The sequence below is a fragment of the Periophthalmus magnuspinnatus genome, chromosome 4 (assembly GCF_009829125.3).
Source record: "Periophthalmus magnuspinnatus isolate fPerMag1 chromosome 4, fPerMag1.2.pri, whole genome shotgun sequence".
Taxonomy (NCBI): Eukaryota; Metazoa; Chordata; class Actinopteri; order Gobiiformes; family Gobiidae; genus Periophthalmus; species Periophthalmus magnuspinnatus.
In genome coordinates this window covers 29,646,989-29,669,464 of record NC_047129.1, presented here as the reverse complement: position 1 = coordinate 29,669,464, position 22,476 = coordinate 29,646,989, and the positions used below count along the sequence as shown (strand labels likewise).

The window sequence follows — 22,476 nt, the reverse complement described above, 5'->3', positions numbered from 1 at the left end:
AACTCTATGAAAACCTTTTTGTGGTGCACAAAATAGGTAGGTAGGCCCCCCATTACCATAAAAATAACTCAGTCAGTAAAGTAACCAATAAAAATTTTAATAATAATATATCAGACTTGCAGTACTTTTTAGGACACTCAAATTTGTTAACTTAATATGTGCCGATATAATTTAAGTATTATGTTTTGACCTCATTTATTCTTCTTGTAAAATGTAGTTTGCTGATCAAATGACACATTAGCAGTCAAACTATGTGTTCACAGACTTTTCAACCTGTTAAATACTGATGAAAAATGTATGGAGAGAGAGATATTGCATTATACCATATGTTTATCACTTATGGTATAATGCAATATCACTTGTGCTGTACTTAACAAAACCACTGAAGCAAGACATGAGTTGCAGTACATTTATTTCAAAGAGCTCACAGTAGTTTCCATAATACTTTTGCAGACGCACTGGCCTGGCAACTAAATATTAGTCAGATCACAATCATTTCTCAAAAGAAACAGAGAAGGCATTCATCTCTGACAGAATGAGTCAGTACATATACACTGATATGGCAGCTGAACTTCATATAAAAATATAGTATCTCTTAACACTGAAAAACACATGGAATCAAGTCAAATCACTGTCGTACTTCTATTCTTACAATTCAGATTGTCCTAAGAAAAAAGCATTCCCGTGTTATTGATTATTTAAAGAAGTAGCAAAAGAAAAATGTAAAATCTGTCAACTGGACAAAGCGTTGTTGAAGTGAAGACGTTTCGCTGCTCGTCCAAACCAGTAATCTGACCAGAACTGAGAAACGTCTTCACTTCTAAAACGTTCTGAACGACTGAGGGATTACAGAGATATTTAAAGAAGTGATGAGAATTCTCCTCAAATCTCAACTGAATAACGGGTTGGAAAGTGTGTAGATTTCACTTTTGAATAATTTGGTCTAAATAGTCTCTAAACAGCAGCAATATCCAATGTAGTCGGCCAGCCAGCACCACACTGTATTTACTGTTGTATTAGAGTTTTGTTTTGTACTTTAGATATTAGGGCTGAACTATTTGGCAAAAATATCTAATTGCAGTTTCTCTGACAAGCATTGCAGTTATGATTACAATTAAGATTTATGTTTTAAACACGTCTAGAAGAATTGACAAAAAGACTGAAATATGAACTGACGAACATGTTAATACAGATATACAGGAGCAGTTCTTTAGGCAAAATAAGAGGAGGTTTTGTTGTTTGTTGTTGCAGCCTTTGCGATTTGCTAATAGTGTCCATTTAAATTGCATTTTCTATTTGATTGCGATTAATCTTGCAGCCCTATTAAATATACAATCTCTAATACTTGGGCTTAAACTTTCTAACAATGAAATACTGGTTGGACTTTAAAGCGTTCAGGCAAATGTGGAAAAAAAATAGGCTAAAAGTTAGACGAGATTACTAGGACTGCACTTTTGATACTTTGCGGTGATACCGTGCTGGGGTGTTCTACATGTATGCCTATGGTGGAATGTTCAGCAGTTACTATGGCGACACAACGTACACATTCACAAGCAGTGCCGCATAAGTTTGTGGATCGTCTGTACGCTCAAGAAACAAAGCATTTTCAGCGTAGTGTTCACATGTTTCATTTTCAAAGATGAGAGTGACTAACTGGAAAAAACGTTTTAGGTAACGCTAGCTAGCTCGCGACTGTTACGTTATTTGAGAGGGACTTCTTTAACAGCACAAAATCAGCTCACCTGTTGTAATTCCAGCTAAGTCAGTTCTTTTTGGTCAGAATGTGTTAAAACAAAGCGCGGATTAACGTTTGACAAACAGAGCTTCAGACCGAGCAGTTCTTCTAGTTAGCGTGACGTCCCCCGGGGAATGTTGACGACATCAGCTGCAAAGTATCAAAAGGAAACATAGGGATGGGGTCTAAAGCGGGAACTTTGGAGGAGGGTTAACCACTCTGCCACTGCATATCCTTTGACGTACAATCTAGTGTTACATAGACATATAGATTTTGAATGGCGGCGTTGTAAAGATGGAGTTAGCTTCAGTTATAAAGTCAGTTTTAGATGAAGTGGATGTGTGGACGATGTAACAAGTGGGAGCATACGCACTGATATGGCTGCCCACTGTCTGTAACCAAAAAAAAAAAACTCCACAAGCGTCCTCTTCAGATTCACCAAAACTGACCAGGAACTATTTGTAATGCAGTGTTTCCCACAGATCGAGATTATGGTGACTCTTTCTGGGCTTAAAACAACCAAAACGTTATGGAAATGAGTCCTCGTCGACATCTTTAAACTTTTTTTTTTGGAAAAGTTTATGGGAAAAATTTTACTTCAGGAACCAGAGTGGATTTTGAAGTGGGCCGGCTCCATTAAATACACTTTGGGGGCTAAATGTGTCATGTTTTGCTTCTACTAATTTAAAAAAATGGACAGGTTAAAGATAAATTAAAGTTACATTTATAGATTTTTCAACACAACAAGCAAAAAGTTGTAATTTTAAAGTAATTTTTGCTCATTTTCTTCTAGACTATGGGAGGTGGGATCATCGTTTTCTCTATTAATGGGAAACACTGCAATGTCAACCAGAATAACTTTGTGAATTATCGACTTTTTCCCGCGTTCTGACGATGCTGAAGATTTGAGGAGGAATTCAGAAGCTTAGATGTTGTTGTAGAATCCAGTGATGAGCAGAGCCAGCAGTAGCAGCCACACGGACGACACGGCTTCAACAAAGAGAAAGACACGCATTAAAGCTGCACTATGTAACTTTTCTGGTTGTCATTGCATTGCCCGCAGTATGGCATGAAATCTGTTTATCTTTTCTACATTGAAACACCATTGTTTTTTCTCCGCTGATCTGCACCTGTAACTCGGCCTAGAGGTGTCACCTGCTTGTCTTCATCCAAATAGGGAAGTTTAATGCCATACTGCGGAACATATTAAGTCTGTTTTTATTACTGTATAACGTGCTAATCCCAGGCAGGCAAAACTACACTAATTATTCATCCGTATTGCCCGTAAGTGTTGGGAAGTAGCTAAATACATGTACCAAAAACACATAATCTGAATACTAATTTTGACTTGCTTTATTCTCCACAGTTACTCTTTAATCCGGTGGTATTCAGAGTACAGTAACTTTAAAAAAAAACGCAAAATAAAAGTATGGATTATCTTCAAACTTCACAGCTCTTATGGTGAGTGCATTTGTGAATTAGTCTTTAGTAATAAGTAAGTACATAAAAAACATAAATCTCTTTTTTAAGCCCGTGTCCCATGTTTTTCCGCTATAACATAAGGTAATTCAGTGGGAAAGTATTCAGAATATAGTACTCAAATAGTATATCAAATACATTTTTAAACAGGTATTCAGTATTCTGTAACTACATACATTTTTAAATTGCAGAACAGTGCTCCCTAGTGGTCATTATGCAGCTGTGCGCCTTGATTCCAGCTTTTTGTATTGTATTTATGTCAGTCTGTGTGTGTTTTTATCAGCATTAATATCCTCTGCTCATTTAACTACATCTACATCTTTATATTTAAGATTTGATTGAAAATGTTGACTAGTTTTTTTTCTAGTTTTGTCATTTTTGTGAAGTTTACATTTTTACTTTGTGGTTAGTCGTGCATAGAGCTAATTCTAACTCTGATTTTTACCTAGCAACCGAAATGTTAACAAGGGCCAAAGCTTGTCTAATTAACACAATAATTATGTCAAATGATGTTATGTTAATTATTAGACTAATACAAATAAATGACAATACTATTATGGAGGTTTAAACTCAAACTGGGAGGAAAAGTGTGTTCCTTGCTGCATTTTGGATGGAATTTTCAGTGTTGATGACAAAGGGAGAGGTGGAGGTTTTCCATGTTAGAACACAGCGCTACTTCCTGTATTTTTGCACTTTTCTCTTCGACTTTTTTCCACAAACTGCTGCTTCAACTCGTCATTTTTGTCTTAAATGTTCAAATTAACCCGCTCGACATGATCCTGGTGTCTTTATTTCACTATCGTGCCCGTAAATCAAGATATGAGCATTAATAACAGACAAATCAGGTCGCTCCTGTTTCCTTGAACAGCTTCGCACCGGATTGGCTCTTTGGTTGCTATGATACTCGAGGTTGGATTTACAAATACGAAACTCAGCACCAGATTCACCTTTATAACCGCTAGCCTCGATGCGCTTCATTTGACCGGAGCCGAACGCTTAGTTTTGAGCATTTTTTGGGGTGTTTTTGCTTTTTAAAATGTGTTATTGCTGCTAGTTGGTTAATTATTGTTTTATTGTTTCTTTGTATGAGGTATATTTACATGTTATGAAGCACTTTAGTTAGTAGTTTTTGAAATATGCTATACAATTAAAGTTATTATTATTGTTATCATGACTTAGCTGATGTCAAACTGTAATAAATATTCACCACAGGTACTATCCAACCAAGCCAAGTCAGAATTATAAAAATATGAACACCCGCTTTGGTTAAACTGTGCTAAACTGTGATTTTAAAGTTGTATTTATGAGCATTAGTTACCTGCACTAGAGGAGTTGCACTGCAGGTCTGTCAGCGAGTCCATATATCCCTGTCCCAGCCATTCCTCGTACGTTTTCCTTTCTCCCACTCCCACTAAACGCACCGTGGAGTCTTTGAACATCAGGTCTGAGGAGTTGTAGGATTTCGAGTCGAACATCTTAAAATCGGGGCCCGTATCGCTGCCAAAGTATTTCTAAGAAAAGCAAAGCAGATAATAATAACTTACATTTATATCAATACATTTGTTCAGTTAATATCTTCATAAAGTAGTTTAAAGCGCCAATAATACACTGTTTCCTCATTACAAACAGACCTGGAGTTGAGTTTTGTTTCATTCACACATTAATCTGGGTTTTTCTTTCAAATAAAAACGCTCTGTTCCACCTTGTGATGTCATCGTGTGGTAATACAGGAAGTGCTCCGCTGTGTTTTTAAACTCCACACACCTTCATTAGAATCATTTGGATAATTTCAGTCCTGGAATTGTCAATCTTTACCGATCTAAAGGTAAAAGGTAGCTGTTAACTTGAAAACTACCACTTCATGACATCACAAGGTGGAACAGAGCATTTTGAGCTTTGGAGATATAGACAGACTAATAATAAAGTGTGACTCAAACGTGTGTGAATGAAACAAAACACAACTCCAGGTCTGTTTTTGAGGAGGCAACAGCATTATAAAATGGCTTAGAGTTCACAAGAGTCAGTTTTGTGGAATGTAGGAGCTTTAAAGTACGAATAAAATAGAAAAAGTATGATACTCAGCCCCATTCTTAACCTTTTTAGTTCTACCTGAACATTAAGCAAATAAATATTAATGTCACTAATATAAACCAGGAGTAAACTGTTACACTACTAAGTCCTGGATTACACCTTGTTTAGTCCTTAAAGTAATCCTGTGGTGGAAGAAGTACTCCATTTTGTTATTTACGTAAAAGTACAGATACCAGGGGAAGTATCACATGAAAAAATCAGCCTAAGAAGTAAAAGTATCTGCTTAAACATATACTTGAAGAGGAAAAAGTAAAGGTATTTCACACAGATTTCGAGATAATCAGGCTTCATATGTATTGATTTTGATAAATAATAATAATAATAATAATAATAATAATAGTAACAATAACAACAACAACAACAATAATAATAATAATAATAATAATAATTTTGTGCTTTTTCCAATAAAAATGTAAATGAAAAAAATAAATATTGTGACCCGAATAATCACGATTATCGGTTAACTTAATAATCTTGGTAAATGGTAAATAGTTACATTTTTATACAGCTCTTTACATCAAGGAACCACTCGCCCACTCACACACACACACACACACACACACACACACATTCATACACCGGTGTACACAGACACTGGGCGCAGGGGGGGGTTAAGTGTCTTGCTCAAGGACACAAACACTCTACCATCTGACCCTAGAGTGTGCAGTGGCTGGTACCTGTGCGTAGTCGAACAGCCCGTAAACACTGTGCACGTTGGTGTCAGGTCGGACCATGATGGCGTGGGACGGGACTCGGGCCAGGTGACAGTATTTAAACTGCGATACGTCCGCTTTGGCGCCGTTAGCACAGAGCAGCTGGAAGTCTGAGGAGCGCAAGTCTGTGGCCCAGGACTCACCCGAGCTACCTACAAGAGAAGAGGAACAGTTATGGACCGCCTGAGACTGAGCCCCCACCCTCCTGAGCCTCCACCTCTAAGTATCTTTATCATATACTATTGTTGTAGTGTGGTACTTGCTAGTGAATTATCCAGTAAAAATGACCTACCATCTGTGTACTGGAAAACTGTTGTGTGTTTGACAAAAGCCACATCTCCGTCTCCCTTTGCGAGACACCTGAGAAGGTACAGGAAGAAATAACTATCATTATTTTAAAGGTTTAAACCGGGGGCATCAAACTCATTTTCACCGAGGGCCACATCAACAAAATGGCCGCCATCGAGGGCCAGATGTGACTGTGCGGCCGGATAAATGTCACTAAATGTAACCAAATGCCATGTAAAATAAATGTAACTACTTTATAACTGTTTCTGTATTTATTACTTATTGAAGCTGCAAATATTACGTGTCTGTGTAACTGTGTATCCTCTGATAAACTGACATTTTTAAAAGTGTGTATCTGGTCGAGGCAAACCTGCTCACAGACCTTCAAAAGAAACAGTCTTTTACAGCCTTTTAATTATTGAACAATTTGTTGTTTTTCTTAAAGGCTAACTTTTGCATACTTAGCTCCGTGTTTGGTGTCAAAATGCCAACATAGATTGCACTTTTTCACAACCGACCTCGCCTCATTACACAAAAGAAAAATATACAGGTTTTTCTCCTTGAAGCACAAACTTGTATTCACCTTCACCTTTCTTAAACTGCCTTCCATGCCTACAATCCTCAACATTTTGGGATCATTATTTGCAAATATTTAAAAATGACAGTCATGCCTTTTAATTTACCTTCTGGCGGGCCACATAAAATAACGTGGCGGGCGATATTTGGCCCACAGGCCTTGAGTTTGACAAGTGTGGTTTAAACCAACTGGATCAACACTGAAACTAGCAACCCAAATTAGAGACTCATGTGAGGCTCATTCTGCTTCTGTCTTGAGAACCAAAACACCAAATTATAACATAAACGTGGCCATGTCCAGTTCTTGTAACTAAGAATAAATCACCATCCCAGGTCTTATCAGTAAAAGCTGCATTTGAGTTGTTTAGCTTCAGTCTGGGGGCACAGATACGTAGGCCATGTTTATAAAATTTAAAATCATGTCCTTTTAACACATGTTCAGGTGTTTTTTGCTGTCCAGATTTTCTCGTTTGTACCTGAACGCTCCGCCATATCCGTCGTACAGGTCCTTCCCCTTCTCGCACTTGTTCTGGCCGCTCTGGTCTCCCACACACAGAGAGCACAGGCCGCTGGGGAGGCCCGGCTGATTGGCCCCGGGGACACAGCTCTGAGAAAAGAAGCCACTCACCGCTGCAGAAAAACACACAAGACATGAGCCGGTGTAAACAATTCACAGATGGACCAACAGAAATGAAAAAAACTAAATCATATGTGGTCGACAGCTTTTGTCACGTGTAACCACAGACTGGATAAAGAAGTGGATTAAGTGAGTGCGACATCACCCATAGCGTTTGCTGTTCGTCAAATGGAGCTCGTCAAGGCTAGCGGTTATAGCGGTGATTTGGAGCTGAGTGACACATTTGGAATTCTAGTTACGCGTATCATAGCAACCAAAGAGTGAATCCGGAGCGAGGCTGTTGAAGGTAACGCCCCTTGACAGCGTTGCTAAGCGGCTGCTCTCAATGCTGTCAATCAAAACTGTTGCTAACACTAGTGCAGGGGCGTCAAACTCAAACTCAAGGGCCACATCAACAAAATGGCTGCCATCACGGGAAAGATGTGACTGTGAGGCCGTATAAATGTCACTAAATGTATGTGTCATGTTAAATACCTCTCTGTATTTATTATTTAGTCAAGTTGCAAATATTACCTGTCTGTAAGTGCGTATCCCCTGATAAACTGACATTTTTTAAAGTGTATCGGGTCACACCTGCTCACACCTTCAGCTCAGCTTTAAAAACAGCCTTTTAATTATTGGACAGTTTGTTGTTTTTCTTGAAGACTAACGTGTGCAGACTTAGCTCTGTGTTTGGTGTGAAAATGCTGACGTAGATAGTTCACTTTCACAACCGACCGCGCCTCATAACACAAAAAATATACACTTCTTTCTCCTTGAGCTAACACACACTTGTATTCACTTTCACCTTTCTTGAAACTTCTGACAATTTTCCTGAACATTTTGGGATCATTTGCAAATATTTCTCAGTTCCACTTGTTGGAAAAATCTCATTAGTTTATGGTTGATGCAGCACATTAAAGCAGCACAGACTTATTTTAATTTACCTTCTCGCGGGCCACATAAAATGACGTGGCGGGTCGTATTTGGCCCCTGGGCCTTGAGTTTGACACATGTGCTAGTAGAGGCGACCTCGGGGAAAGAAGGCGCTTGATTTATCTGTTATTAATGTTTATACCTTGAACCACGGACAAAATAGCGAACTAACAATACCAGGATCACGTAGAGCGGGTTAATATGAACATTATGAACATCCACAATAAATATAGAGCCTAAAATATATTGTTCCAGACTTCATATACTGATATAGTAATGATCATGATAAACCATTACTCAACACCGTTATAACCATTATGCTGATTGTACATAATATTTCCCCTTTTAAAATAATATATGACTTAATTAGCAGTAAAAGTCTGGTGTCTGAAAAACAAAACTGCTCGATTCTTTGTTTTGTGTCACTCTTACCTTGGGGTATATGGCACTGCTGAGGGGAGATGAGGCCTCTCTCTATCAGAGCAGCCACCGGGATGTTCCAGCCGGCCGTGCGCTCGTATCCCGTGTGACAGGAGCGGCGGCCACGCAGGTCGTCAAGGTTACGGATGTCGGTGCTGCTCTTCTTCACCACGGCAACGGCGTAGTAGTTGGATCCGTCGCTGTCATCTGAAGAGAGAGATATAGATTGTATAGGCACTTGGCAGTTTTAGGAATATGTTACTTCAAGTGCATATTGGCGAGTTGAGCTGTTTTTGGTTTGGTGGGATAATACCTGTGCTATGTGCTAATATGTATCATTGTTGTACATCAGTGAAGTCGCAACTTGGGGGAAAAAAAGTTGTGGAAGAAATTACAGGAAGTAATGCTCAGTTCATAAAATTTATCTCTCTACGTCATCAGTACACAAAATTCCACACAAAATTCTGCGATAAGTTTTCTGACAGTTTAAACATTCATTTGGAAAATAAAGGCGTTGTCAAATTATAGCTATTGCGTAAATTAGACAAACTTTGGCCAACATGATGTGATGATGATGATGTTATGTTGACGTTGTTGTGAAAATTATGACGCTACTGTTCAATTATTGCTATTATTTATTCATACATTGTGTCTTCTCTTATTGTATTGGACAAACAAATGCATTGCTTGTTTACGTCTTGCAGCATCTCCGCTAAAGGGTCAGTGCTGTTTACATTACGGTTGCTAGGAAACAGTTATGGCGTTACCTCTACATATGTCACATCTGCTCTGCTCATGTCCAACCAGGAAGTAAAACTCTATGTATTAATTATATTACATGTTCGCACTGTTGCTGCTGCTGTATATATTTTCTACCTCTAAGTATTTTATTTTACCTTTAAGCGTATCTTTTTGAACTTGTGCGTGCCCTTATTTGTATTTATTCACTGTGTTTTTACGTCGCGCCGAAGTAAGTTCCTAGTCTGTGATCTGTGTTCGCTGACGATGGCGATAAAAGTCTTCTGATTCTGATAAACGTCACCAAAATTGTCAAAAAACGGGAAAAAAACCTAGTAGAGACTGGATTTTTTACCTATGATGTAACAAAACAGGCAAAATGCAAAGAGAGCATTTTTAAGTGCTCAAAGAGAAGAAAATTTGGAGCATGAATTAATGAAAGTAAAACAAAACCAAAAACATCGTAGCTGAGCATTACCTGAGTAGGTTTCTCCAGCCGCGGGCACCAGGCCATAGTCTTTTCCTGCTGTATAAATGTGCCCCCCGTCCAGTGTGATGGCATCTGCCTCTTTATTCTACCAGGACACAGAAACAACAACATGGCTAATAATTACTCTTGAAATGTCTGATACGATACGAAAACTTCAACTCAATTTCGATACTAAGGAATAGACTCTATGCTCTGTACTGTTTCTGATACCACAATGATAATACAGTGACTTTTAACGTTAAATGGTAGTATTTTCTTTTATATTCCCATGTGGTCTTACATCTGTGTAATTCCTCAGTCATCCACTAGGATTCCATAGTGGTCCATGTGTGTATACTTGTCTATGTGTCTTATATTTGTTCTGATACAGCTCAAAATCATGCTAAAGCTAGTCAGGAAAGGTTCATTTCTGTCCTGTGAATGAGACGTTTTAGTTTCGATACCTGCTCAAATGAGTATCTAGTTTCGATGCTGGTTTTAGTATCGATTAGCATCTGATTTCTGATATTTTTGTCAACCCTAGTCTGATATAACTACAGTAGAAAATATGATTCACTCGATCCCAGGCAGGTTGAGTGTTGAAATACAGAAGCATATCTCTTTGCTAAACAACATGCAACGGGTTTTTTGTTTTACGATTTTGTATGAAGAAAAACAATACAATTATATGAAAATAATCCTCATCAAAAACATACCTGGAGTTGTGTTTTTATTTCATTCACACATGTTCAACAACACACAAACCCTGCATATTTACGCTTAGCTCTTTTCTCAAACTATAAACACTCTGTTCCACCTTGTGATGTCATCGTGTGGTAATACAGGAAGTGCTCCACTGTGTTTTTAAACTCCACACAGCTTCACTAGAATCATTTGGATCATTTCAGGACCTTTATCTGAAATATAGGGGGCCTGACCTTGATCCTCTGGAGGCAGTTCTCGAGCGAGTCTCCGTGCAAACAGGTGAGACGAGGAGTCAGTGCTTTCCCGTTGAAAGCCACTCCCATGTCGGCGCACTTCTGCTGCTCCGCCCCGGACAACACACACCACCTCAGCTGGTCTGAAATACACAGGACAGAACAACACACTGTAATATTTAGACTATATTCAATTTAAACCTACATATCGTGGACAAAAATATGTATTCTATAAACTTTTGCGTTGGTGTTTCATAGTTTAGTGCATTTAAAATCACGTTTACTTGTGTTTATTTGAGCGTTTTTAGCTTAACCATGATTTAACATCGTTTTCTCATCAAAAACATACCTGGAGTTGTATTTAGCTTTGTTCACGCTTGTCTGTTGAATCCTTTAGTAACTCTGCTCCCTCTAAACCCCATAATAACTTTTTAAAATTCCCAGTTTTGTGGTGTCATAGGTAAAAGTCTGGCAGTCTCCTGTGTTGCTTGTATATCCATAAATCAAAATCTGAGCGTTTCTGGTGTCCAATCCTGCTCATTATAGCTGCATGTTTCTGTTTTGTGTCAGAAAAAGTTACCTGGGGTTGGTTATTTGAATAATCGTTCTTCTTCCTGTCAGTAGATGGCATCCTAACCCCAGTTCTCAGTTTTGTCGGGCGTCAGATGATATCGCAACATTCTATTCGTCTTATACTGGAAGATACTGCACGGGGCTGCCGACTTTGACAGTGAATCAGTTCTATACAGACTACAAAGCCGTTTAAAGCTTCCAGAGAATTGGTGCAGTTTTGACTTGTTGGTCACATGAACAAAGAACATTTTATACAACTCAACATATTTTATATCAGATTTTAGCGGCAAAACTTTTCTCAAATCCTCCAGGACTCCCACTTAACTGGAAGTGCCACCACAAAGAAAGTGTCGTTTAGTGGCATTTAAAGACAAAACTGGTTAAAAGGTCAATAATCTTTAACACGGGTGCACGCAGCCAAAATTAAAAAGGTTAAAATGGAGTCAAGGAATGATCACGCTCAATATTTGTGATATTTCTTATGAAAGTACAGCGTAATCAATGGGAAAAACTCTCTCCCGTCTCCATTGTGAGAGTATGAAACCATCACACTGTATAAAACCGCCAACTGTAGAAATACTCCAGAAACGAGGTGTCCACTGACAGAAAATAAGTTTTAAAACACATGAAGTCAAAGCAAAGGTACTCATGAGCATATTTAGAGGCCGACAATAAAAATAAATATGCATAATGTGTGTACTTTAAAAGATATCCTCCACGTGAACTCATGAGCTCCAGCTGAGCCTCGAGACCTGGGACACACTGGTTTAGAGCAACAATACACATTTTACCTATTGTGCGTAGCTTCTATTATTATTTTTATTATGTATTATTTTTGTAATAATGTATTATTATTATTATTATTATTAATTTATTTTTATTATTATTTACTATGTGATCCTCTTCTTATTTATTTACAGTCAAGATTTGTGTGATTATTTAATTAATTTATTTTTGTTTTATTATTATTTGATATTATTTATGTCCTTTTTAAGTTTTAAGTTCTTGCTATATAAAAATTAAAAAGGTGTGTGTGCATTTGTTGCTTTAAATGACACTATACTATAATACTTGTTCAAACATCAATAAAAATATGAAAAAAAGAGAAAAGAAACGTGTAAACAAAGAGTGTTATAGATCCAGATGGCTAACCTTCGCTGGTGCAGTCCATTGCCTTCATGGCGTTGTAGTACGAGCGTCCCATCCAGGCCACAGGGTCCTCGGCCTCAGCGGGGAGGAGGTCTGTGGTCTCGTCAGAAAACAGCACGGTCCCACCTCCGAAGTCCGCCGAGGAGAACAGGTTGAAACTAGATTTCGCCTAAAAAACAGATCACCGGGTTTTATTGAGTGTCATTCTCAGAGTCATGGTACTTTTAGAGGAAGTGTACTGTTACTTTAAAACTATGTACTAGTTTATTATTCCAAAGTAAACCTGGGAAATTTGAACTGAGATTGAGATTCTGTCATTTCTAATCATTAGTGAGAAAAAAAAAGTGAAATTGGAACATTGAGATTGATCACGATGTGGAAAAAATGTGGTTTATTAGTGATGGAAGAAGTACTCAGAGCAAAAAGATACTCATGAAAAATCCACCCAAGTAAAAGTATTAAAGTACATGTTGAATTTAACTATTTTCCCTATGAACATGTTAAAGATAATCCCCTCAGCACGTCTCAAAAAATAACAAAAAATACTTTTACTTTTCAGACCAGTTCAAAAATGTAGTGGAGTAAAAGTACAGATACTGCTCTCAAATGCAGTGAAGTAAAAGTAAAAACTATCCACTTTTAAAATGTATTTACATAAATTACAGATACCTAACATGTATACTTAAGTACAGTAATTTTCTACTTTTACTTGGCTACATTCCACTACTGTAGTTTACCACCACCATCAATCTGAAAAGTGACTTTAAATGTGTGGAAAAAAATCTATATTATTATTATTATTATTATTATTATTTATTTGTTTTATTTATTTTTTTATTTTTAAAGGAAACTACTCAATTGTTAAGCAACTGTAAATTAAGTTAGAGTTAAAGAAGCAATTTTTTGGAAGCAGGTACGCCAGCAGCTTGTCTCCATAGATACGCACCATAGAGACGCTCTCAGAATGTTCCACAGTACCCCTGTATTCATGTATTTATGTATTTATGTACTGAAGGACAGACCATTAGGATGATTCAAGGAGGGGGGCTTTTTTTTGCAGTTGACTTCTGGTGATGAGCCTTACATTTTCTTCTTATTCATAGTAAAAGAAAAAATGAAATGTGGTGGTTTGTTTCAGTGTCGTTAGCTCCTCCCTCCAGACACAACAGTGATCTGACCACAACTGAAGAAGCAGAGAAATGTCTTCACTCCTAAAACTTTTACTGTGGGTCAGACCTGGACGACTGAGGGATGACACAGGCGTCTTATTCGTGTTATGAAGCATTATAGTTTATAAAAAAAGCTCATGTAAACGCACTATCCCCTCGCGGAGCATGTTGAAGACCACAGTGGGGCTCAGGCCGTCCCGCACCACCACGCCTCTGAAGGGGACGCGGGCCAGGTGACAGCTCCTCCACTCAGTCACTGCGGCTCTGCGACCGTCCGGACACAGCAGGTGGTAATCTGTGGACTTCAGCCCCGAGGCCCAATCTGGACCTTTGTCTGGAGAGAAAGAAATATACAATATTTAAAGGTGCACTATGTCACTTTTGTGTGTTCATGGAGATGTTATTGATGTTATTGATGTTATTGATGTTATTGATGTTATTGATAGTTTGTAGTGGCATCATACTGTGGGGGGCTTTTTAATTAATATTAAAATTTAAATTAAACTCTAAATCAATTGAATAAAAATTTAATCAAAATGAAAATCAAGATTAAAGTTTAAATGAAAATCAACATTAAAATTAAACTCTAAATCAAAATTGAATTTAAATTAAATCAAAATGAAAATCAAGATTAAAATGAAAATCAAGATTAAACTTTAAATTACAATTTAAATTATACTCTAAATCAAAATGAAAATCAAGATTAAAATTAAGATTAAAATGAAAATTAAGATTAAAATTAAAATCAAGATTAAAATTAAAATCAAGATTAAAATGAAATCAAAATTAAAATTAAAATTCAACGCAAAATCAAAATTAAATTAAAATTAAATTAAAATCAAGATTAAAATTAAAATCAAGATTAAACTTTAAATTACAATTTAAATTAAACTCTAAATCAAAATGAAAATCAAGATTAAAATTAAAATAAAAATCAAGATTAAAATTAAAATTAAAAATTGTAATCTTACTGTCTGTGTTGTCCGACACTGTGGTGTGTATAACAAAAGCCACTTCTCCTGCGTCCTCCACCAGACACCTGCACAACACCAGAGCGGCACAATCTCGTAAATCCCCTGAACACACCGCTAACAGTCCGAGAGTTGTAGTTCCGGAGCCGACCTGAAGGCACCGCTGTAGCTGAAATAGCGCTCTTGTTCGCTCAGGTCACACTTGTACTGCCCTGCGGCGTTCCCACGGCACTGCTTACACAGGGACGGAGGGTCGCCCTGGTTCGCTCCAGGGACACAACTGGCACTGAAGAAATCCGACAAACCTGGAACAAACAGGGCCGGACGGGACAGTGATCAGAAGAGAATAACTGTCGGCTTTTTCAGTTCTGGCCGTACACTGGTGAGTCACTGCCTTATATGAGTCTTAAGGCCGTTCAGTCCCTTCAAACAGACATAAGACAGTGACTGAAACATGAAACGCGCTCTGTCTGAAGCTTCGTTACTCAACTTTATTTAATCTGACAAAATCTGACCATCAAAATGACCAAGCTGGAACTGCAGCCAGTGAGTTTATTGATTGATAATTTTGCTGATAAACAAGTTTCTTTCACGTAAAATTAGCTGACAACCACAAACTAGCTAGCATCAGCCAACTTTTTTCAGTCACTTTCACCTTTTTTGTTGAAAATATAAACACCTACAGTTGCAAGAAAAAGTACGTGAACCCTTTGGGATTATGTGGAGTTTTGCATGAATTGGTCATAAAATGAGCTCAGAACTTCATCTAAGTCACAACAATAGAAAAACACAGTCTGCTTAAAATAATACTACACAAACGTGACATGTTTTTGTGTTTTTATTGAACATAGCATGTAAACTTTCACAGTGCAGGGTGGAAAAAGTGTGTGAACCTTTGGGACTTAACTCGTTGACCCTCCTTTGGCAGGAAGAACCTCAACCAAACGTTTCCTGTAGTTGCAGATCAGACCACTCCACAGCGTTTCAATTGGGTTGAGGTCAAGACTCCGACTGGGACGCTCCAGAAGACGGATTTTGTTCTATTAAAGCCATTCTTTTGTGGAATTACTTGTGCGCTTTGGGTCACTGTCCTCTTGGATCACCCATCCTGCCTGATGTGAACTATGCCTGAAAAGAGCTCTCAGAAGACCTACGATCAAGACTTGCACGAAGCTGGAAAGGGTCACAAAAGTATCTCCAAAAGCCTTGATGACCTTGACAAATGGAGAAAGTTCAGCACTGACGCGACCGTCCCAAGGCGCGGTCGTCCTGTAAAGACGACTGCAAGAGCAAAAAATGAATCCCAGAGTTTATCGAGACATTCTTCAGGAAAACTGTGTCCGCCAACTGAAGCTCCGCAGAGGATGGGTGATCCAAGAGGACAGTGACCCAAAGCGCACAAGTAATTCCACAAAAGAATGGCTTCAATAGAACAAAATCTGTCTTCTGGAGTGGCCCAGTCGGAGTCTTGACCTCAACCCGATTGAAACGCTGTGGAGTGACCTTAAAAGAGCGATTCAGTCGTCCAAAATTACACCAGATCGTTGCGCAGGTCTGATCTGCAACTACAGGAAACGTTTGGTTGAGGTTCTTCCTGCCAAAGGAGGGTCAAAGAGTTAAGTCCCAAAGGTTCACACACTTTTTCTTGATCACAGGCTTCGAAAATGTGTTTAAATCCATTGTGGTTTTTTTTCAAATGATCTAAAAACATATCAAGTGTTTTCCAATGTGGTCCATCGTAACTGCTGAACATTCTGTCATAGAGATGCATGCGTAACACCCCCAAAGTATCACCTGTGAATTTGTGTTTTGAGTCCTGACCTTTTGCAAAGTCGCAGCTCATGACCGACATTCGTCCCGAGTCCGTGAGGAACCCCAGAGGCACGGTCCATCCCGCCGTCCGACCCTTCCCCGTGTGGCAGCTCGTCCGGCCCTTCAGAGAGTTCACGTTCAGCCCGGAGTTAGTTTTCTTGACCACTGCCACCGCGTAGTACGCCGCGCCGGTGTCTGAACGCATCACAGGAAAGATTTACAGTCAGCGCTAGTACCTGAACGCATCACGCCGCGTTTACTGTCATCCCGGCGGTTAGTGTTTCAGCTCTGATCCTGCAGAGTACGGAAGAGTACGGACATTTACAATCAGCAGTGGTACCTGAACGCATCGCAACACATTTACTGTAACTCCAAAGTCCCTGAATGCATCACCACACATTTACTGTAACTCCAGAGTCCCTGAACGCATCACCACACATTTACTGTAACTCCGGAGTCCCTGAACGCATCACCACACATTTACTGTAACTCCAAAGTCCCTGAACGCATCACGAAACATTTACTGTACCTCCAGAGTCCCTGAATGCATCACCACACATTTACTGTAACTCCAAAGTCCCTGAACGCATCACGAAACATTTACTGTACCTCCAGAGTCCCTGAACGCATCAGGGCAGATTTATTGTCATCTCGGGGTTGGAGTGTTTAATTGCACTGGTACCTGAATGCATCACGAAACATTTACTGTAACTCCAGAGTCCCTGAACGCATCACCACACATTTACTGTAACTCCAGAGTCCCTGAATGCATCACCACACATTTACTGTAACTCTAGTCCCTGAACACATCACAGCAGATTTACTGTAACTCCAGAGTCCCTGAACACATCACGGCAGATTTTTTTAAACACTCTGGGTTGGAGTGTTTCACTATACCGGTACCTGAACACTTCACGAAACATTTAGAGTCCCTGAATGCATCATAATACGTTTACTGTAACTCCACATTTCCTGAACGCATCACGGCAGATTTATTGTCATCTTGGGTTTGGAGTGTTTCATTGCATCGGTACCTGAACGCATCACACACATTTACTGCAAGTCCAGAGTCCATGAACGCATCACAGCAGATTTACTGTAACTCCAGAGTCCCTGAACGCATCACACACATTTACTGCAAGTCCAGAGTCCATGAACGCATCACAGCAGATTTACTGTAACTCCAGAGTCCCTGAATGCATCACCACACATTTACTGTAACTCCAGAGTCCCTGAACACATCATGACACATTTACAATCAACCTGGCGTCAAAAAAAGATGAGCTGCCCATCGAGCTCACCTGTACAACCTCTGTTCCGCTTCCAGCGCTACTTTGACTTTACTCTAAACACACAAATGAGACACAGTTTGAGAATGTGAAAAAAGAGTCTTACCATCTTGTTTGGTCTCACTGGCGGCCATCTTGAAAGAGGTGTGCTTCCCCAGTCTGTAGATGTCCGATGCGTCCATGGACAGGACATCCACCTCATTTTTCTGTTCACAAACAACATCATTCACTCTGAAATATATGATCAATTATAAACGTTGATATGTTTGATTAAGTTATTTTTTCAGACCAAGGTTTAGTTTATTTTCAAAACTGCAAAAAAAAGAAGCAGAACAGGGGCAACTCAAATCAGCCATTTCTGACAGTTGTAAAAGAAAGAACCACATTATGGACTGGGACGGAGCGAACATCATCGGGACAAGAGACAACAAACATCATCGCTGGATTAACAAGGCAATTGAAATACAGAAATGGGACGTTAAACCAGGACGAGGGGGCTTTTTTTACTCTCACACACCTGGGATACTGTCCTGAAGAAGTCCGACTGCAGATGGCGCTGTCGTCCTGTCTCCACCGGGGCATAGCTAACCTGCTAGCCGTCCTGTTTGTGGGCGCTCGTGGGCCCGTTTCCGGCTTCATCCACTCTGGCTCCAATTCACTTTACATTGAAAAATTGTCCCCTCTCTCCTCGTCATTTTGGTCTTAAAATTTCGCTATTGTGTCCGTAAGTTAAGATATGAACATTAACAACAGACGAATCAGGCGTCTTCTTTCCCTGAGGTCGCTCCCACTAGCGTTAGCAACAGGTTTGATTGACAGTGTCGCTAAGGGCCCGCTCCTTGCTAAAACACCTGTGCAGTTGGGAAGGGGCGTTACCTTCAACAGCCTCGCTTTGGATTGGCTCTTTGGTTGCTATGATACTCGGGTCGGCTTCAAATTCACCAAACTGTCAGGTATGAAAACAAACTAAGCCTCGGTCTGGAAAAATAATCTATTAAAATAAACTGACAGAAGACCAGACGAACGTCACTGGACTATAAAAATGATACGTTGATCGATTTGAAAGAAACTAATAAAAATGGATTTCAATATTCGTTTTTGAACATAAACATTTTAACACAAAAAGTTAAATTTCTTCCTCCAAAGTCTTAACTCCGTCAGTAGAAGCGCGAGGTATGGAGCGGAGGATCGGCTGTGGCGTAGGACGATATTGAGATTTGCCGTCACGATTATCATGACCAAAATGTGATTAACGATAATATCACGATAATTACTACATTGTGAATAAGTTCTATGTTGTACTTTGTCAGAGAAAACAAGACGAGATCATCAGGGAGAAGCAGTGGCATCTAAAATGTCCCACGAACGACTGTGATCGCCCCTTTTAATCACGATAAACGATATTATTGTCCACTGTCCCGTCCCTCGTTGCAGTCCTATATGAAGCCTCAGTCCACTGTCGACCGTAAAACTGCTTTACCCAGGATGCACTCTGATAACATGTGCAGACTTACACGCTTCTTATCTGAAGATTGCGTCTGCTGACCCCGATTGTTCAGACTATTTCTGCGTCGTAAAAGATAGAAATACCTGGAAATTGCGTAGATCTACTGACGAGGCAAATGTCTCACCTCACATGCCTGACCCCGTTTAGTTTCTTATTTATTTCACACAGGATCGCTTTGTCAGGCGTTTTTTTTATGTTGGAAGCACTAACTTTTTTGCTTTCTTCTTATCTCCATGAGCGTGTTATTGCTTTGCCTGGAATATTTCACTGTATGGCATTAAAGTCTATCTCCCTGGACGCAAGCAGTTGATGCCACCAGACTAAGTTATGCAAGTTACGCAGCAAAAAAGTTTTTTTCCGTGTATTTTGGCACTAAAAACCTCCATAATAAAATAGGCTGTGATGATTATAATGCCATTCTGTGGAACATTTAAAGGGCCCATGTTACACTATGTTCTGATCTATGTTATAATGTCGTTTCCTCATCAAAAACAGACCTGGAGTTGTGTTTTGTTTCATTCACACACGTTTAACGCACAAACACAAACTGCATATTTAGGCTGAGTCCTTCTCTCAAACTGAAAACACTCTGTTCCACCTTGTGATGTCATGAGGTGATACAGGAAGTGCTCCACTGTGTTTGTAGACTCCATGTACCTTCACTAGAATCACTTGGATAATTTCAGCCCCGGAGTTGCAAATCTGTACTGAACTAAAGGTAAAAGGAGCTGTTAACTTGAAAATTGACGCTACCTCGTGACATCACAAGGTGGAACAGAGCGTTTTGAGTCCATTTTGTGTAATACAGGACGTTTAATCCACATGTTTGAAGCGTGATAATCGTGTTGTCCCCACGTTTACACACATACCTGTAGTTTGTTCACGCAGCCGTCCGTCGTTTGTCCGTTGATGCATTTGAGCGTGGGGCGGATGGTCACCGCGGAGAACGCCTGCGACATGGCGTTACATTTTCTCTGCTCCTGCGTCGACAGCGTGCACCACGTGACGGTGTTCTGACAGTGCGCTGCAACACAGACAGGGGGCGCACTTCACACTCAGGACACTCGTGCTGCGTGTTTCCTCGTGTCATAAAAGTACTTTTTGAGTGTTTAGTCGTCCTATATTTTGCAAAAGGACAGTACTCACTCAGTTACATTTACTTGAGGGACTTTTAATGAATCTATACTTCTCAGAGTATGTTTCAGACGCCATGTTCTCGCGTAGTTTCAAAATAGTAAATGTACCTGTACTGTACCAATTTTGAGATCTATACTTTACTTGAGATGTATTTTAGTTGAGTACTTATCACTTTCACTCCACTACATTTAAAGATAAAATGTAATACTTTCTACTTCTACAGGTGTGAAAGTTCAGAGTTCAGTCCACCTTAAATCCTCTTACACACTTCAGATTGAAGTCCACTTTACTTTTAGTATAATCAGACGTCGGCTCAGGTCAGGCTGAGGTTTTCAGGGTCAGTTACACAACTCCAGACTCCAGACTCTCATGAAGTATTTTAACAAATACATTTCACTTACAGTTTTTCAAATAAGGAAAGTACCACATAATTATACCTTTACAAGGAGTACTATTTCTACAAAAAGTCTACTACTACTAAAATTACTACTACTACTACTACTAGGCTATATTTGAAGAACTATTATATTTTGTGTCATTATGTTTTGTGTCTTATTTGTTTGTAGTAAATTTCCTGTGTATTTTTTTGTTTTTGCCTAAAGTCTGAGTCACTCTGAGTCAAACCAAACGGAAATAACTTTTTAGTCCTGTTCAAAAATGAAGTGGAGAGAGAAAGTACAAAATACCTGCTTTCATGTACTAAAGTCAAAGTTGAAATATCCACTGAAAAATGTATTTAAGTACACCTAAAATTTGCATTTAAAGTACATTTTTACTTTCTACCATTGACTACTACTACTACTACTATAACAACTACTACTCCTACTACTCCTACTATGACTACAACTACTGCTACTACTTCTCCCATCATTCCGTATTACTAATACTACTATGACTACTACTTGTACAACTACGACCACTATGACTATTACTAATGCTACTACTACTTCTACTATTATGACTACTCCCTACTACTACTACTACTACCACTACTACTACTACTACTACTACACTAATACCACTACTACTACTACTATTTCCACTACTACTAACTACTAATGCTCTCATAATTCCCTATACTACTATGACTATTACTACTACAACTACTTTTACTACAACTACTACCACTACTACTACTACTACACTAATACCACTACTACTACTACTACTAATGCTCTCATAATTCCCTATACTACTATGACTATTATTACTACAACTAGTTTTACTACAACTACTACCACTACTACTACTACTACACTAATACCACTACTACTACTATTTCCACTACTACTACTATTACTACTACTAATGCTCTCATCATTCCCTATACTACAACTATGACTACTACTACTACAACTACTTTTACTACAACTACTACTACTACTACTACTTCAACCCTACAGTATACACTACACTCTACATTTCAGTCTTTAACTATTCCACATCAGCGAGTTACTGCGATTACACTGAAAACACTTTACTCACCATTTTGCAGTAGTAGTATTTGCAGTAGTACTATCACAGCTACTACTCTGTCCATTGTGACCACAGCCGCTCGTCCCTTGTACTTCTTCACACATGTACCAGACGGGCCCAGAGTGCAGTACCTGGCTGGTCTAAAGTCCTTATAAAGTGTTTTATGGCGTCAGTAAACACAGTCTGCTGATGGAGCCGGACTGAGGACACAGAGGGCCCTTCTTCTCACAGCTTTTCCATTTCCGGCACTAGGCCAGAACTCCACCCGGAATCACACGTTTAGTTTCCAAGAATACGCCTCGTGCTCGGTAGTACAGTGACTCGGATGAATCAAAGTATTTGCTATAGAGCTGCAAGGTTAATCGTAATCGAATCGAAATTTCAGTTTGAATGA

At 39.1% G+C, this 22,476-nt stretch overlaps 1 protein-coding gene across 1 annotated transcript; it reads right to left on the bottom strand.

Moving 5' to 3' along the window:
* Window positions 1–395: 395 nt before the first annotated feature.
* Window positions 396–22,269, bottom strand: meltf (melanotransferrin). The gene is made up of 16 exons (XM_033965645.2): window positions 22,092–22,269; window positions 20,339–20,493; window positions 18,069–18,168; window positions 16,683–16,868; window positions 15,013–15,166; window positions 14,862–14,929; window positions 14,040–14,224; window positions 12,725–12,890; window positions 11,000–11,142; window positions 10,071–10,167; window positions 8,867–9,061; window positions 7,359–7,512; window positions 6,311–6,378; window positions 5,983–6,170; window positions 4,533–4,725; window positions 396–2,725 (listed from the first exon to the last, which is right to left on the bottom strand). The coding sequence occupies exons 1-16, from the start codon at window positions 22,144–22,146 to the stop codon at window positions 2,661–2,663; spliced, it is 2,172 nt and encodes a 723-aa protein (XP_033821536.1). The 5' UTR covers window positions 22,147–22,269; the 3' UTR covers window positions 396–2,660.
* Between the last annotated feature and the right edge of the window lie 207 nt (window positions 22,270–22,476).

Bases quoted from the DNA above. Each gene is read 5' to 3' on its own strand.
- meltf (XM_033965645.2), bottom strand. From the start codon at position 22,146: ATGGACAGAGTAGTAGCTGTGATAGTACTACTGCAAATACTACTACTG. The intron at 10,168-10,999 runs GTCAGGCCCCCT...GTGTCCTGGTAG, and splicing joins ACTGCCTCCAGAGGATCAAG to AATAAAGAGGCAGATGCCAT. The intron at 6,171-6,310 runs GTAGGTCATTTT...CTTCTCTTGTAG, and splicing joins AGTTTTCCAGTACACAGATG to GTAGCTCGGGTGAGTCCTGG.